This window comes from Lagenorhynchus albirostris, chromosome 18 (assembly GCF_949774975.1).
Source record: "Lagenorhynchus albirostris chromosome 18, mLagAlb1.1, whole genome shotgun sequence".
In the NCBI taxonomy this organism is placed as follows: Eukaryota; Metazoa; Chordata; class Mammalia; order Artiodactyla; family Delphinidae; genus Lagenorhynchus; species Lagenorhynchus albirostris.
The window spans coordinates 478,536-497,063 of record NC_083112.1 but is presented as its reverse complement, the minus strand read 5'-3'; the positions used below and the strand labels follow the sequence as shown (position 1 = coordinate 497,063).

Genomic DNA, 18,528 nt, shown 5'->3' with positions numbered 1-18,528 from the left:
CTCCTTTCCAAGTGAAAGCTCCGGCACTTCTCACCATCACCCCAAAATCTGTGCTTCTGCAAAACTCTGCATCTTTGTACCTGCCTCCCCTCCTAGGACCCTTGAATTTCTCATCTCTTAGGGCTTCGGCCAAAGGACGAATCTTCTGTAATGCACCTTTGATGCTTATCCTCTGACTTTCCACAGCGGCCTCACAGCTGCCCGAGATCGTGTCTCACTCCGTGTTTCAGGTTCCGTCCACCTGGCCCTCCCCTTCACGTACCGTGAGCGCCTTGAAGGCAGAGGCGCATCTTATTCTTCTTCCTCCTAATGACTTACATATGAGAAATGGATTTTTTTAATTAATGAACATGAAATAATTAGCAAACAAGAGGCTGGACTTATCCCTTTCATCAGGTAAGACAACTTAAAAGAAGTCTACAATTCCAAAGACTCTCGCCTGTACACAGAAAGACCCCCGGGGTCCCCCCCCCGAAATCCACAGCTGGGACCCCACAGCGCGAGGTCAGCCTCCTCTCGGCGCAGCTACTCGGCGCCTCCCTGTTGTCTCACCTGGTCCTGGCCACCAGCCAGGCTGCTGGCCCCATGTGGTGGCTGCTGGGTCACCCGTCGGCTGCTGCCCAGCGCAGCTGATTTACAAGGCCGCGTCCGCTTCTGGCGCACAGCGAAGCGATTCAGTTACACCTCCACACTTATGTCCTTTTCCATGATGGTTTATTACGGGTATGCAGACAGTTTCCTGGGCTCTACAGTAGGACCTTGTTGTTTATCCACTCTATAGATGATAGTTTGTATCTGCTAACCCCAAACTCCTAATTCATCCCCACCCCTTCCCCTTTGGTAACCATCAGTTTGTTTTCTATGTCTGTGAGTCGGTTTCTGTTTCGTAAATAAGTTCATTTGTGTCATATTTTAGATTCCACGTATAAGTGATATTTTATGGTATTTGTCTCTCTGACTTACTGTGCTTAGTATGATCATCTCTAGGTCCATCCATGTTGCTGCAAACGGCATGATTTCATTCTTTTTGATGACTAATACTCCACCGTGTATAGGTACCACATCTTCTGTGTCCATTCACCTGTCCATGGACACTTAGGTTGCTTCAGGTCTTGGCTACTGTGAAGAGAGCTGCTGCTACCTATCCTAATTCCTCAGTCACCTGGGAAGAGCTCTAATGCTGGCTCCTTAGCACAAAACTTTGAAACAAGACTTTTCCTCTGGTCATTAGACTACTCCCAAGATAGTTACAACCTGTATGTTTTAAATAAATGGGTTGATGCAAATAAATAATATAGCACTTTGGCTTTAGGCTTCAAAATACTCTGTGTGAAATTATTATTTAGCATTATCTAATGAATCAGTAGGTTAGTTGCACCAGGGTAATCCAGCCCTGGAGTAACTGGCCAGATTGAGTGAAGTCAGGACATAAAAAATAGCTACCATCTGATGAACAGTTGTTTGCCATCAAATGATACAAAGAAATTAGTGTTAACTTTTAAAATAACTAAAAAATAGTCGAACAAAATTAAAACCACAAATATCACAAGTCTGAGCACTTTCAGTATACTAGTAATCTGTCTTCTTACTCGTTTTAATAGTTTCACACATAAAGTAAACATACTATTTATTATCCAAATTAGGACAACTTTGAAAATGAACGGGACTCTGATCACAGTCACACCAGGTCGACAGGCTTTTAAGCTGGGACTGGCCCGGGCAGGTCAGGGTCAGTCACCCTGCCCCACCTGCTCAACGCCCAGCCTACAGGAATGGTGATCAATACTGTGCATGAGGTGTGATGGCAAAACAACTGAACAAGGCACGCACACCCCAGCATCACTGCCTCTACCGAACCACCTCTGGAAACCATGAGCTTTTCAATAGTGCAACCACTGCTCGAATTAACTTTTGGAAGCTCACCCCTGCACTTTTAGAGCCATCACCACGCTTTCCTTGGGTACAAAGAGGAGGCGTTACTAGAAATTTTCTTGCATGACATATAGATTCTTATGAAGACAATTCCAAAATAAATAATTTAAAACCATTTTGGGCCATGGAACTATTGGAATAAATGTTTACTTCACAAAATGTACACTCAAAAATAAAGCCTATTTGGGTGCACAAATTCTAATTCATTTTACATTAAAAGAGCACATATATTATTTTATAGGCAGTATTTCAAAAAGCTATCCTCAGACAAATTTTAAAATAAAGGCAAAACTATCTCCTAGCTGAGTAGTAGGGACACAAATGATTATTAAAAAACACAGTTGTGGGCTTCCCTGGTGGCGCAGTGGTTGAGAGTCCGCCTGCCGATGCAGGGGACATGGGTTCGTGCCCCGGTCCGGGAAGATCCCACATGCCGCGGAGCGGCTGGGCCCGTGAGCCATGGCCGCTGAGCCTGCGCGTCCGGAGCCTGTGCTCCGCAATGGGAGAGGCCACAGCAGTGAGAAGCCCACGTACCGCAAAAAAAAAAAAAAACAGAAAAAAAACCACAGTTGTTTGCTGGTTAGAATATGCATTGATAAAAAATTATTTTAAAAGAAAGGCAGGGGCTTCCCTGGTGGCACAGTGGTTAAGAATCCACCTGGCAGTGCAGGGGACACGGGTTTGAGCCCTGGTCTGGGAAGAACCCACATGCCACAGAGCAACTAAGCCCGTGCGCCACAACTACTGAGCCCGCACTCTAGAGCCCACGTGCCACAACTACTGAAGCCTGCATGTCTAGACCCCATGCTCTGCAATAAGAGAAGACACCACAATGAGAAGCCCACGCACCACAACGAAGAGTAGCCCCCGCTCACCACAACTACAGAAAGTCTGCAAGCAGCAACAAAGACCCAACACAGCCAAAAATAAAATAAAATAAATTTAAAAAAAAAGAAAGGCAGAAGGCAAAATCCTTTTATATGGTACTACTCTTAAAAGTAAGATCATACATGGACAACTTGTAAGGCCCCTCAAGAGCAAAAGATACATATGATCTATCTTCATAAAACTGTGACCATTTAAGGGTCTGGTCCATTTAAGACACTCTATATTTACTTGGGGAAGAAAAAAAAAAAAGCTATCTCTTAAAAAAGAACCAAAAATGTAAAAACAATAAAGTGTTGCCATGACAGGCCAGTAGAGGTTCTTCTGTGTCATGTGACATCCATCATCAAAGCTCAAGCAGACCAGCGGCCGCCTTGTCCGTAGATTTTCAGTCACTAAAGATGAAGGTCTGGAGTGTCTCACACAAATGAATGTTAAATAGCACCTCAGTTTTTCTTTTTAGCTTCAAATACCCGATGGTCAGCAAAAAGGTAAAAAGGTATCCGAATGCTAAATGACAAAAAGTATTTTAATGAACAAATACCATTTCTGCATCATGTATATTTTCTGGTGAAGAGTATCAACAATCACTTTTTGGGGTATTTTAGAATCCATTCCTAACTTTTGTGATGCTTACTAAGTCCTAGGCAAGCAGTGCTCCCAGATTTAAGTAGATAAACTGACGAATCAAATAGTCTTAAATACTGCTGTAGTAAAACCTCTCCACAAGACAAAGATTTTGGTGAATGGGAAATATCACAGTTTTCACATAGGTAGCAAATATTTGTTTCTTGCATGAACAGAACGATGACGAGATGAACAAAGCATTTTCTCCTACTGGCTCTCTACTTCTATATCTACAGTGAAAGAATCACAAGAACTTATGAACGGCAAAACTATTTTGCTGGGCTTCCCTGGTGGCGCAGTGGTTGAGAGTCCGCCTGCTGATGCAGGAGACACGGGTTCGTGCCTGGGTCCGGGAAGATCCCACATGCCGCGGAGCGGCTGGGCCCGTGACATGGCCAATGAGCCTGCGCGTCCGGAGCCTGTGCTCCGCAACGGGAGAGGCCACGACGGTGAGAGGCCCGCGTACCGCAAAAAACAAAGAAAACTATTTTGCTAAAGTGGGAAAAGGTTAGCGACCAGTGCATTTTTGCCATATGCCTGTCCACTGATACTACTCAATGATTAGGTCAAAAAGTCATAGCAGTATAAATACTGGAATACTTTATAAAAGACAGAATTCAGGAGAAAGTTCACCTGACATAAGAAATAGAGGTTTCAGTCTTACAAAAATTCAAAATGTTGTTAGTGCCTAGAATTTTAAGTTACTTATAAAATAGTAAGGATAGCTTAGAAAAAGACACTTCCAAGTGGACAAGTGTCTTCCTTAAACTAGGACAAGGATTAAGAATAAGCCTCAGGGACTTCCCTGGTGGTCCAGTGGTTGAGAATCCGCCTTCCAATGAAGGGGAAGTGGGTTCGATTCCTGGTCGGTGAACTAAGATCCCACAGGCCAAAGGACAACTAAGCCCACTCGCCCCAACTACTGAGCGCCACAACTAGAGAGAAGCCCATGCACCACAACGAAAGATCCCGCATGCCACAACGAAGATCCGGTGAGCCGCAACTAAGACCAGATGCAGCCAAATAAATTAAAAAAAAAAAAAGAAGAAGCCTCAAACAGACCAGTCGATCAGGAATCATTCTCATTCAGACTGTCATCAATAATTTTAAATCAAGAGAGTTGCAAGTTGGGTTTAACCAGAGCCTTGGTAAAGTGAAAGGGCCAATAAAGCCAGTATTCTATAAGTCAAGACTTCTTGGGAGAAGGTTCAGCAAACTTATCTCACTAATAAAAGCAGGAAAGTTAGAAATAAATTTAAGAAGATTTCAATCAAAATGTCTAAATTTTGAGAGTAATATGAACCAATCACTTAGTAAGACAGGTGCATTTATATTTGTATAGTGTTTTTACTGAAAGAAATAGGGAAGGAGGGAGTAGGCACCCATTCTAGAAAAGTGAAGTATAACTGCAGCAAAAAACTAAAGAAAACATTCTCTAATCTGAACTCATCTTGTGAAGGATTTCCTTTACAAAAATTTTAAAAGTACTGAAGGTTTTGCTTAGTAATTTAAAAACTGTATTTATTAAAGACTCTGCCACTACAGCATACAATTAAAAAACTGGTAATTCTACTCCTCTAAATGGATTTCAAACTACAGCCCAAACCAAAAGAAAACCTACCATAGTGGTTAAGAGTGTGGCTGCCTGTCTCTGTCACTACTAATGGGTGAATCTGGGCTGGCACTGAACTTACCTAAGCCTCCGTTTTCTCATCTTAATCCATGAAAGTGCTGGCCCAGCATTTGGCACAGACAGAGGACACGTGCTGGGTGAGCAGAAGCTGCCTCTATCACGGCTATTATTGTTAACAACCGCTACACACAGTCAAGTCCCAATACTGTTTTTGTCATTTAAAAAATACTAAGTATGCAGCTGAAACTCAAATTGTTGGGAAAGAAGGGATCAATATTCAGCCCTTAAAAAATAACTTCAACAACTAAGACTCTTTATTGTGAGCAATTTTCACTATATAGTTCTAAGTTCAAGAACCTCTGTCAGTATTCTAAAAAATGTTAATTATTTCTAATGAAAAAGAAAACTAAAAGCAAAAGCAATAAGTTGAATTAGAGTCAGTTCAATTTATAAATAGAAGCTATAAATGAAACTTACAAAGAAAAGTAAAATGGGAAATTCTTAGAAGATTCATAAATAAAGCCAATTCAATAATGTATGGAATATGAGAATCAAGGATAAAACAATGGACAAATCCATAGAAGGAAACTCTTAAACCAAGTTTGTGCATTAGTTTTAATGTTATCCCACTTCAGACCACCATCAAGTCTTTTTTCAAACTGCTGATGATAGAAGTTTAACTCATCTGAGTTCCTTTCAATTCTTTATCCTTCCTTACCACCAACAAGAGCTACTAAAAAACCATAAAGTGGTTAAAAATTGAAGTGGAAATAGAAAAGAAAAACAGAAGACCCGGAGATAATCAGACCTATGAATAATCTGAAACGGATTAAAATTTATAGCTTTATAAAGTGATCTAAGAATTGTTTGAATTAGCAGAAAAGTCAGACTTAGAAATATGTTAATAATGCTGATTAAATATAAGAGTATGTGTTGTATCTGTAATAGTAACATAAATTTTCCTCAGGTATACAAAAACATGATGAATATGACCATATTTAATGTGACCATAGTTAATAATAATAATGTGACCATAGTTAATAATACTATGATGAATAGCATAAAAAATATTCCTCAGGTATACAAAAACATGATGCTCACATCATGGACGAACAAGTAAAGTTTCAACACATCTCTTTTCTCCCCACTATCATCTTACTCTTAACTTAAAGGAAAATAACAACATGCCCCAACTATACCTGTATGTCACCTGCAATCACAGCTTGGCTACAGAAAAAAGAGCCTGGCAAAAATCAATGAAAGCATTCTCTGAGAATCAACTGGCTATACAGAACTTACAATAGGAACGTTGTATATTTTATTATTATTTGTAAATTCCTTACTATACATTCTGTATATTATTAAAATTTATAATAAACTTATTATACTAAAAAAACCCACTATGAGATAAAATATAATACCTGGACATCCTTCTTCACTGGTTTAGCTTTGTTATCCGCAACTTTCTTCCTAAATTCAAGAAGAACTTCTTTACAGTCCTCAAGGTGAACCTCAGGCTCCCAGGTATCATCATCTGATGTGTATCCTTTCCATCGAACTTTATAAACGATCTTGCCCTGTTATATAAATTAAAAACAGGCAAATAGAGGATATTAGACTTGGCTATAGTTCCAAAGCCATACAGTTGCTGAGAATACATGAACCAACCTGAAATGGAGATTAAAATCATGGTAAAGACTGTTCATCTCCTGAGATCATTTGTGAATTCCTTAAAATACATAATGAAAGTCCATCCGATCTAAGTACAGCTGTAGCTTCTCCCTCTGAGGGCAAGTGCTTACTGTAGTGGAATAATAAAATATCAGTCATATTTTAATCTGTCCCCTCCAAATGTGAATCAGCCTAAAAGCCTCTCTTAAAATGTTCTCTGCGAGACATGAGAAGCTGGTAATTGTAACAGTTTCTGGGGAGAAGGAAGGAAGGAGAGTCAATCTTCAATCTATTTTGCACGTATTACTTTTCACTTAATAACTAATTTTTAAATTAAATAACCACAATAAAACAAATGTAAAAAAATGTTAATCTCCTGAAGCAAGTGGCAAAAACAAAAACAGTATCACACCAAAAGCAAAAGCAACAAAAGCAAAAGTAAACAAGTCATACTACATCATACTAAAAAGCTTCTACACAGCAAAGGAAACCATTAATAAAATGAAAAGGCAACCTACTGAGTGGGAAGATATTAGCAAATCATATATCTGAGAGTCAATATCCAGAATACATAAAAAACTGATACAAGTAAAAGCAAAAAACAATCTGATTAAAAAATGGGTAGAACAACTGAACAGTTTTCCAAAGAAGACATACAGATGGCCAACAGATAGCTAAAAAGATGCTCAACATCACTAATTATTAGAGGAATGCAAATCAAAACCACAATGAGTTGTCACCTCACACCTGTTAGAATGGCGATTATCAAAAACAGAAGAAATATCAAGTGCTGACGAGGATGTGGAGAAAAAGACCTCTTTTTTGCACTTCTGGGTGAGACTGTAAATTGGTGTAGCCACTAAGAAAAACAGTATGGAAGACCCTCAAAAAATTAAAAACAGAACTACCATATGATTCATCAATCCCACTTCTGGGTATTTATCAAAAGAAAATGAAAATACTAACTGGAAAAGATATACGTACCCCATGTTCACCGCAGCATTAGTTACAATAGCCAAAAAGTGGAAACAATCCAAGTGACCATCAATAAATGAATACAGAAAACGTAGTATGTGTATATAGACACACACATATATATCACATACATATATAATCATATACATCACACATATATGTATGTACACACACACACACACACACAATTATTCAGCCATTAAAAAAAGAATGAAGTCTTGCCATATGCAACAACATGGATGGACCTCAAGGGCCTTACGATAAGTGAAATAAGTCAGAGAAAGATAAACACTACATGATCTCACTTACACATGTAATATAAAAAGAAAAACAGGGTTTCCCTGGTGGCGCAGTGGTTAAGAAATCCGCCTGCCAATGCAGGGGATGCGGGCTCGAGCCCTGGTCCAGGAAGATCCCACATGCCGCGGAGCAACTAAGCCCGTGAGCCACAACTACTGAGCCTGCGCTCTAGAGCCCGCGAGCCACAACTACTAAGCCCGCGTGCCTAGAGCCCGTGCTCCTCAACAAGAGAAGCCCGCGCACTGCAAGGAAGAGTAGTCCCAGCTTGCTGCAACTAGAGAAAGCCCCCACGCAGCAACTAAGACCCAAGGCAGCCAAAAATAAATAAATAAATAAATTTTTAAAAGGAAAAGAAAAACAAACAAACAAACAAAAAAACCCAAGCTCACAGATACAGAAAGCAGACCGGTGGTTGCCAGAGGCAGGGGTGGGGGTGGGAAATGGGGGAAGGGGGTCAAGAGGCACAAACTTCCAGTTACAAGATAAATATGTCACGGGGATGTAATAAATGTACAGCATGTGACCACAGTTAATAATACTGTACTGCATATTTGAAAGTTGCTAAGAATGCAGATCTTAAAAATTCTCATCACAAGAAAAAAATTTTTAGATGTTAACTAGACTTACTGTGGTGATCATTTCACAATGTATACAAATATCAAATCATTATGTTGTACACCTAAAGCTATTATAATGTTATATATAATGTCAATAATACCTCATTTTTTTTTTTTTTTTTTGCGGTACGCGGGCCTCTCTCTGTTGTGGCCTCTCCCGTTGCGGAGCACAGGCTCCGGACGCGCAGGCTCAGCGGCCGTGTCTCACGGGCCCAGCCGCTCCGCGGCATGTGGGATCCCTCCAGACTCGGGCACGAACCTGTGTCCCCTGCATCGGCAGGCGGACTTTCAACCACTGCACCACCAGGGAAGCCCAATACCTCAATTTTAAAAAAATTAAAATAAACAAACAAATAAAACCACAATACCATCAATCCATGTTTTTAATAAACCAAAGACTGAGGTCTTTTTCTGATTATATAAGCAATGTGCAGTCTTTGAAAATCAATGAAAAACAGGAAAAAACAAATAAAAGTCACCTCAAAATACTGATAACAATTTGATCTATTTCCTTCACCTTTTGCATTTATAAGTATATATTTAATGTATATATACTTAAAACACTGGGATACTATCAGTTTTATCTTGCCTTCTCACTGATATATCAAACATTTCTTGCTTTAATATCTTCCAGAAACATAATTTTTAGTGACTGAACATTATTCCATCATATAAATACAACAAAAAATACATGGGCTTCCCTGGTGGCACAGTGGTTGAGAGTCCGCCTGCCGATGCAGGGAACGCGGGTTCGTGCCCCGGTCTGGGAAGATCCCACATGCCGCGGAGCGGCTGGGCCTGTGAGCCATGGCTGCTGAGCCTGCGAGTCCGGAGCCTGTGCTCCGCAACGGGAGAGGCCACAGCAGTGAGAGGCCTGCATACCACACACACACACACACAAAAAAACCAAACAAACAACAATGAAAACTCTCCCTTTGGAAACCAAAGGTTGTTTTGATTGTCTCCAATTTGTGTTTTTTATAAGTAACACTGTGACTCTGATTAGGTTGTTAGAATAAATTCCCAAAAGAGAGACGGGATCAAATAATAAAGCCATTTAAAGATTGTAAAAATGCACTGTCAAATGTCTTCCAGAAAAGATGCTCCAACTTTCACCTCACCCGATACAAGAGCAGGGATCAGCAAACTGTAGCAGGGCCTCTGTTTTTGCTCATCCTGTAAGCTAAGAATGGTTTTACATTTTTAAATGGTTGAAAACAAATCACCCGATCATTACACCTGAAACTAATGTAATATTCTAAGTGAATTTCACTTCAACTAAAAAAAATTAAAACAAACACACAAAAACATATCAAAAGAAGAATTATATTTACATCAAGTGCCTCAAAATGTGTTGTGCACTGTCAAAATCTCTTCATTTATTGGTTCACTTAATCTTTAGAATAACCCTGTGAAGTATTAATATTCATTTTACAGATGAGGAAACTGAAGCTTCTAGACAGACTAACTACTAATGATTACACAGCTAAGGAGTAGTTCAGGGCTTCCCTGGTGGCGCAGTGGTTGAGGGTCCGCCTGCCGATGCAGGGGACGCGGGTTCGTGCCCCGGTCCGGGAAGATCCCACATGCCGCAGAGCGGCTGGGCCCGCGAGCCATGGCCGTTGAGCCTGCGCGTCCGGAGCCTGTGCTCCGCAATGGGAGAAGCTGCAGCACTGAGAGGCCCGCGTACCGCAAAAAAAAAAAGAGTAGTACAGCTGAAATCCAAACCCAGGACCTGGGCTGCATGCAGAAAGTCAGCCCGCACTGTGAAGGCAATACGTGTAAATGCCAAAGGCAGATGCGGGTAACACGTTCTAGTGAGTTCCCAAGAAGTAAGATCACTGTCTTTGAGAGAACGAAAGTTTTTTAGGAGAATGAGGTCACATTTCTACCATGACAAGGAACACCAACTCTAAACCCCCAAATTGTCTCTCAGCCTACAAAGTCTAAAATGTTTACTATATGGCAATTTACAAAAAAAGTTCTGCCATATTCCACATCCACTTACAAAATTATCATTAAGCCATTTACATTTTTTCTTTGAAAAATTACCTGCTCTGTGCCCACTTTCACCACTGCTATTCAACGTTGTACTGGAAGTTCTAGCCAGAGCAATTAGGTAAGAAAAAGCTATAAAACGCATCCAGGTTGGAAAGGAAGAAATGAAACTATATTCATGGATGATATGATTCTATTTATAAAAAAATCCCAAAGAATACACAAGAAAGTAACCAGATCTAATAAATGAACTCAGCAAAGTTGCAGGGTACAATACACACAAAAATTAATTGTTTCTATACATCTGAAATGCCCAAACCAAAAATGAAATTAAGAAAGCAATTCCATTTACAATAGCATCTAAAGTATAAAATACTCAAGAATAAACTTAGCTAAGGACATAAAAGACTTGCATACTAAAAACTACAAAACACTGCCGAAAGAAATTAGAGAAGATACAAGTAAATGGAAAGACATCTGTGTTCTTTGGTAGGAAGACTTAATACCGTTAAGATGTCAACACTACCAAAGTGACCTCAGGTCCCTATCAAAATTCCAATAGCCTCGTTTGCAAAGGTAGTAAAGACAAACCGCAAATTCATATGGAATTGGAAGAAGTCCTGAATAGGCAAAATAATCTTGAAAAAGAACAAATTTGGAGGACTCACACTTCTTGATTTCAAATTTTACTACAGAGCCACAATAATCAAAACAATATGGTACTGGCATAAGAACAGATACATGGAGTCCAGAAATAAGCCCACACATCTAAGGCCAACTGATATTTGATAAAGGTGCCAAGTCCAATGAACAGGGACACAAATTGTGCTGGGACAACTGGATTTTCACATATGAAAGAATGAAGTTAAATCCCTATCTCACACCATACACAAAAATTAACTCAAAATAGATCAAAGACCTAAATTTAAAAGCTAAAACCATAAAATTCTTAGAAGAAAACACAGGGGTATAGCTTCAGGACCTTGGATTTGACAATGAATTCTTGGATACAGGCATACCTAAGAGATATTGTGAGTTTGGCTCCAGACCACTGCAATAAATATCACAATAAAGCAGGTCACACAATTTTTTCGGTTTTGCAGTGCATATAAATGTTATGTTTATATTTATACCTTGGTCTACTGAGTATGCAGTAGCATTATCTAAGAAAACAATGCACCTACCTTAATTAAAAAACACTTCATTGCTAAAAAATGCTAACCATCATCTGAGTCTCCAGTGAGCGGTAATCTTTTTGCCATAGTAACATCAAAAATCACTGGTCACAGATCACCATAACAAATATAGAAATAATGAAAAAGTGTGAAATATTGTGAGAATTACCAAAATGTGACACAGAGACATGAAGTGAGCATGTATATATGAAGTGAGCAAGGTATATATACAACATCAAAACATCAAAAGCCCAAACAAAACAAAAAAATAGGTAAAATAACTTCATCAAAAACAAAAACTTTTGTGCGTCAAAGGACATTATCAATAGAGTGAAAAGGAAACCCATGTAACTGGAGAGAATATTTCCAAATGACATCTCATAAGGGATCAACATCCAGAATATTTTAAAAAAAAAAAACTCCTCCAACCCCAAAACGAGACAACACAGTTAAAAATGGACAAAGGGGGGCTTCCCTGGTGGCGCAGTGGTTGGGGGTCCGCCTGCCGATGCAAGGGACACGGGTTCGTGCCCTGGTCCGGGAGGATCCCACATGCCGTGGAGCGGCTAGGCCCGTGAGCCATGGCCGCTGGGCCTGCGCGTCTGGAGCCTGTGCTCCGCAATGGGAGAGGCCACAACAGTGAGAGGCCCGTGTAGCGCAAAAAAAAAAAAAAAAAAAAAAATGGACAAAGGAAGGACATGAATAGACATTTCTCCAGGAAGATATACCAATGACCAATAGCACCTGGAAAGATGCTCAACATCATTAGTCCTTTGGGAAACGCAAATTTCAAAACCACAAGATACTACCTCACACCCACTAGGTCAAACAAAAACATAGAAAGTAACAAGTGTTGGTGAGGATGTGGAGAAATGAGAACGTTCTCACATTGATGGTGGGAACCTGAAATGGTACAACTGCTGTGGAAAACACTTTGGCAACTCCTCAAAAAGTTAAACAGAATTACCTCATAATCCAGTAATTCTTCTCCAAGGTATATACCCAAAAGAACTGAAAACAGAGACTCAAACAGATATCTGAACACACATTTCAGGGCAGCATTATTCACAATAGCTAAAAAGTGGGAAACAACCCAAACAAACAATCAACAGATGAATAAACAAAATGTGGTATACACATATAATAGATTATTCAGCCTTAAAAGGGAAGGAAATTCTAACACATGCTACAATATGGACGAACCTTAAAAAACATTGTGCTAGGTGAAATAAGCCAGACACAGAAGGAAAATGCTGAACTGGCCAAAAAGTTCGTTCTGTAAAAACCCAAATGAACTTTTTGGCCAACCCAGTATTTATGATTCCATTTATATGAAGTACCTAGAATAGGGAAACTCATGAAGACAGAAAGGAGAATAGTGGCTGCCAGGGGCTGAGAGGAGGGAGAATAGGGAATTAGTATTTAATGGGTACAGAGTTTCAGCTTGGGAAGATGGAAAAGTTCTGGAGCTGGATGGTGATGATGACTGCACATCAGTGTGAATGTACTTAATGCCACTGAACCACACACTGAAAAATGGTTGAAATGAAAAAGTTTAAGATACACATATATAAAAAAAAAAAAGATACACATATAAAATCATATATATAAACTACATCAACAATATTTTAAAGTTACCTGTTGTATCTTTTGCCCATTTTCTTGCTCATTTATGAGAATTTTTCTCTTTAATACTTCTTTTTTTGGCCTTGCCACACGGCTTGCGGGATCAGTTCCCCCACCAAGGATTGAACCCGGGCTATGGCAGCGAAAGTGCCAAGTCGTAACCACTGGACTGCCAGGGAATTCCCTTTCTTTTTAATACTTGATGGCTATTAAATCTTTGTCATATATATTCCAAATTCTTGCTTTTCCAGATTTCTGATTTTTCTTTTCTGCTCAATACCCAATCTCACTGAGAAGCAAGAACATACTCATGCAATAGTTTTCTGCACGAACTGCAGAGCACCATTCTAGCTATACTCTTAACACTTGTCTGATTTTATTCATACAACCACCAAGGCAATAAACTTTCGAAACTGACTGCCAACCACTGTTCCCTCCCACTGCACCCTTCCATCATGCCCACACTGCCTTTCAATCATTCTGCCATCTGTAGAAAGACCAAGCATTAGCATCTAACAGGATTAGAAACTAAGAAATAGTGGGAAAAGAGTAGCCTCTTAACTTTTAGAAATAATCCTGAAAATCTTTATAATTTTAAAATAATAATTAAGAGTCTATGTTGGGAATTCCCTGGCAGTCTAGTGGTTAAGACTCCGAGCTTCCACTGCACAGGGCGTGGGTTTGATCCGTGGTCAGGGAACTAAGATCCCGCATGGTGGGCCCCCCCCCAAAAAAAGGGAAAGCATGTCAGTTTAACGGTTCAGCTATATAACTGGGTGCAGGGCAGTGATTATAACAACTGAAAATGCATGCGTATGCTTTTTAGCAAAACAGTGTGGAAAGAGAAAACTATTAATACACAACCCTGTAAGAGCTTCTATGAAGGCGCAGTTAAAACTGGAGATAAACCAAGGTGAGAGAGTGGCTTGCTTAGGTCCTCGTGGCGGCACTCCTGCTCTTGGCACAAATACCACAGGAGAAGTTACACCGCTACAGGGGAGTGGAGGGATGCCTGAATGTACCCAACAACAGGGCTCGGAGACCAAAGATCCTTACCTGTGGGCCACCTTAGTTTTGTGTGCATAAAAATAGTGCTAAATGTGTTACTCAAAGTTGCTTTTAAAAAACACTATTTACTTTCAAATGGGCCAGAAAAAAATGTACATAAATAAAGAGAGAAAAAAAATAAAGCCAATATCAACAACTGGGGGATCTGGGTAAAGGCGTATGGGAGATTCTACACAATTCTTGCAACTTTTCTGATGATTAAAAAAAAAGGCAGAAAAAAAAAAGGCAGTAATGAACACATATAAATTTAATACTTGTTATCAATTAGGTTTGATCTAGTCAATGAGAATGAGGGAGTATTAACAATCATTCTCAAGTACAAGGAATACATCTCAATTTTAGCTCCAGATTTAACTGACTGATAATTGTTAACAGCCTTCATTTCAGCAGTTTTGCTTCATTCATTCATTCAACAAATATTTACTGAGGGTCACTATGTGTATAGCAGTATACAAAACAAATGAAAACCTGAATTACATGTTTTTTTATAGGAATAATGTCAACCCAAATATTGCCCAAGACTTTGCTGTATATTAAGAAATTTCATGATAGCCCTGGGATCTATAAACTTATCTTCAAAATTCCCCAAATGTCTATTTTCTTGGTAGCCACATTATCTTTTCGCTTAGTCAGTGGGACAAACTAAATGGCAGCAGATGGTCCGTCCTCTTATCCTCTTAGGTTGTATATACTAGATAATTAGCTAAAAATTTTTGTTGGGCTTCCCTGGTGGCACAGTGGTTAAGAATCCGCCTGCCAATGAAGGGGACATGGGTTCGAGCCCTGGTCCGGGAAGATCCCACATGCCACGGAGCAACTAAGCCCATGCGCCACAACTACCGAGCCCATGTGCCACAACTACTGAAGCCCGCGCACCTAGAGCTCATGCTCTGCAACAAGAGAAGTCACCACAATGAGAAGCTGGCGCACTGCAATGAAGACCCAATGCAGCCAAAAATAAAAAATAAATAAAATAAATTTATAAAAAAAGAAAAAGAAATAAATGAAAAAATAAAGAAATATATAATCTAACACTAAAAAAGGGTAACATCACAACAAACTTTGGTTTATTCTATGAACACAAAGTTGATTTAACATTAGGAAATCAATGTAGTTTATCACATTAGTGATATAAGGGAGAAAAATTATGCGATCATCTTAACAGATGCAGGAAAAAAATTAATAAAATTCAACATCCTTTCGCAATAAAAGTATTTAGCAACTAGAAATAAATGGAATTTCTTTAACAAAGGGTAAATACACAAAAATTAATTGTATGAGCAACAAATAAGACAATGAAACTTTTCAAAAGACCATTTACCACTGCATCAAAAATATCAATTATACCTAAAAATCAACTTACTAAGACCTCAACACAGAAAGCTATAAAACATTATTGAAAGAAATTAAATTGATCCTAAATATACCCACAGATTCAATGCGAATCCCAATAAAAATTCAAAGTTTTTAATGTGTGCAAGGAAATTGACAAGTTGATTCTAAAATTTATAAGTCATTGTTAAAGAATAGAAAGACAGATTTGCTCAATGAAACCTGATCCCTACATTACACTATACACAAAATCAATTCCAAGTGAAATGTAAATATAAAATCTGAAAGGCAAAACAACAGAGCTTTCAGGAAAAAAAAAAAGAGAGAATATTTAGGGTAGGGAAAGATTTCTCAAACCAGACATAAAAAGCACTCAAGATTGGGCTTCCCTGGTGGCGCAGTGGTTGGGAGTCTGCCTGCCATGCAGGTGACACGGGTTCGTGCCCCGGTCCGGGAGGATCCCACGTGCCGCGGAGTGTCTGGGCCCGTGGGCCGTGGCCGCTGGGCCTGCGCGTCCGGAGCCTGTGCTCCGCGACGGGAGAGGCCACAACGGTGAGAGGCCCACATACCGCCAAAAAAAAAAAAAAAAAAAAGCACTCAACATCAAGACAAAGATTAAGTTTTTCTACATTAATCATATGAACTTCTACTGACCAAAAAAGACATAGCAGGAAAAGAGATATACATGACATCACCCACAAAGGATTTGAATCTAGAATACAACAAATTAATAAAGAAAGACAAAGTAGAAAGAGATCTGAACAGGCACTTCATAAAAGATAACCAAATGACCAAAAAGTAAGTATTGGGTTGGCCAAAAAGTCCGTTTTTTGGCCAACCCAATATATGAAAAGATGCTCAATGATTTCAACACTGATTACTAGTGCAGAATCCAGAGAAATATAAATTACAAGTAGGAAATACCATCAGATACCCCACCAGTACTGGCTAAAAGTATAAAGACTGACAATATCAAGCGCCAATAGGATGCTTAACAAAAGGAATTCTCATAAAACATTAGCAGTAGTGTAAATTGGTACAACCAATTTCAAAAACAGTTTCCACTTAAAGCTGAAGACACATGCATCCTATCTGAACAATTCCACTCCTAGGTATATACAACCAAGAGAAACATTTGTGCACAATACACCAGGAGACATGTTCAATAAAGTTCACAGAAGCATTATTCACAATAGCCAAAAACTGGAAACCCAAATGCCCATCAACAGTAGTAGAAAAGAGAGACTGTAGTATGTTCATACAACTGAATACACTTGACCCTTTAAAAACATGGGTTTGAACTGCGGGGTCCACCTATATGCAGATATTTTTCAATAAATATATTGGAAAATTTGGACTTCCCTGGTGGCACAGTGGTTAAGAGTCTGCCTGCCAATGCAGGGGACACGGGTTCGAGCCCTGGTCCGGGAAGATCCCACATCTCTTTTGATGTCCATTTGATGTTTCATTTTTGATGCTGCGGAGCAACTAAGCCCGTGTACCACAACTACTGAGCCTGCACTCTAGAGCCCGCAAGCCACAACTACTGAACCCATGTGCCACAACTACTGAAGCCCACACGCCTAGAGCCCGTGCTCCACAAAAAGAGAAGTCACTGCAATGAGAAGCCCACACACCACAATGAAGAGTAGCCCCCACTCACCACAACTAGACAAAGCCTGCGTGCAGCAACAAAGACCCAACACAGCCAAAATATATATATATGTATATATGAAAATTTTTTGGAGATTTCCGACAATCTGAAAAAAGTCACAGACGAAACACATAGCAAGAAGTACTAAAATGATTAAGAGAAAGGTATGCAATGAATGCATAAAGTATATGTAAATACTGGTCGATCATTACAAAGACATAAGGTGTGTGATATTTAATGTAAAATTAATGTGTTAGTTTTCTTAACGTTTTATAACTTTGTTTTCAAAGATTTATATTACCATATTCTTTTCTAATTGGAGAAAGTGAGTATTAGATTATTACAGGTAAGTGACTTCTTTAAAAATGTAATAATGTTTCTGATACTGTACTATGAATATGACTGTAATACCATACGCCACAAAAATTTTCTAACAATTCATTCATTAGTGTCTAGGCTAGGCTACTGGGAAGCAATTTTATCGATTACACTAGGCTACCATAAAGTATGAATCAATAAACTTTTTCACATTATCTTTTCATTTTTGATGTCCAGTGCTGGTAATACATATAACATCTACAGTGTTTTGTATCATATAAGACAATATTGATGTAGGTTCTGACAAGCAATTCATCTCATAAACAGAAGATGTATACTTAGGGTATAAATTACTGTAAATACATTTTCTCTTCCTTCTGATTTTTTAAATATTTTCTTTTCTTTAGTTTACTTTTTAATTAAGGATACAGTATACAATACACATAATATACAAAATATGTGTTAACTGACTGTTTCTACTATGGGTAAGGCTTCCCCTTCTGGTAGAAGGCTATTAGTTATGTTTTGGGGGAGTTTATAAGTGGCTTTTCAGCTGTACAGGGGTCAGGCACCCCTAGGCCCCAAGTTGTTTGAGGGCCAACAACTATGCAGCAATGAAAAGGAAAGAAACTATAGCTCCAACAACATGGAATAAATCTCACAAAGATATTGTTGAGCAAAAAATGCAGACACACACCAAACAAATATAGTGAGATT

General features: G+C 39.1%; 1 protein-coding gene across 8 annotated transcripts in view; it reads right to left on the bottom strand.

Moving 5' to 3' along the window:
- The window catches only part of MPHOSPH8 (M-phase phosphoprotein 8), a 48,909-nt gene that overhangs the window by 28,433 nt on the left and 1,948 nt on the right, over positions 1 to 18,528 (bottom strand). For 7 of the 8 annotated variants that reach the window (XR_009536688.1, XR_009536689.1, XM_060128855.1 and 4 more), the window contains exon 2: positions 6,499 to 6,654. Coding sequence is in view for 6 of the 8 variants with exons in the window: in XM_060128855.1 (XP_059984838.1) it covers positions 6,499 to 6,654 (156 nt within the window). In the remaining 2 variants the exon portion in view is untranslated. Of the gene's footprint in view, positions 1 to 963; positions 1,441 to 6,498; positions 6,655 to 18,528 lie in introns of those variants that run through there. The other variant, XM_060128858.1, reaches the window with a different exon arrangement.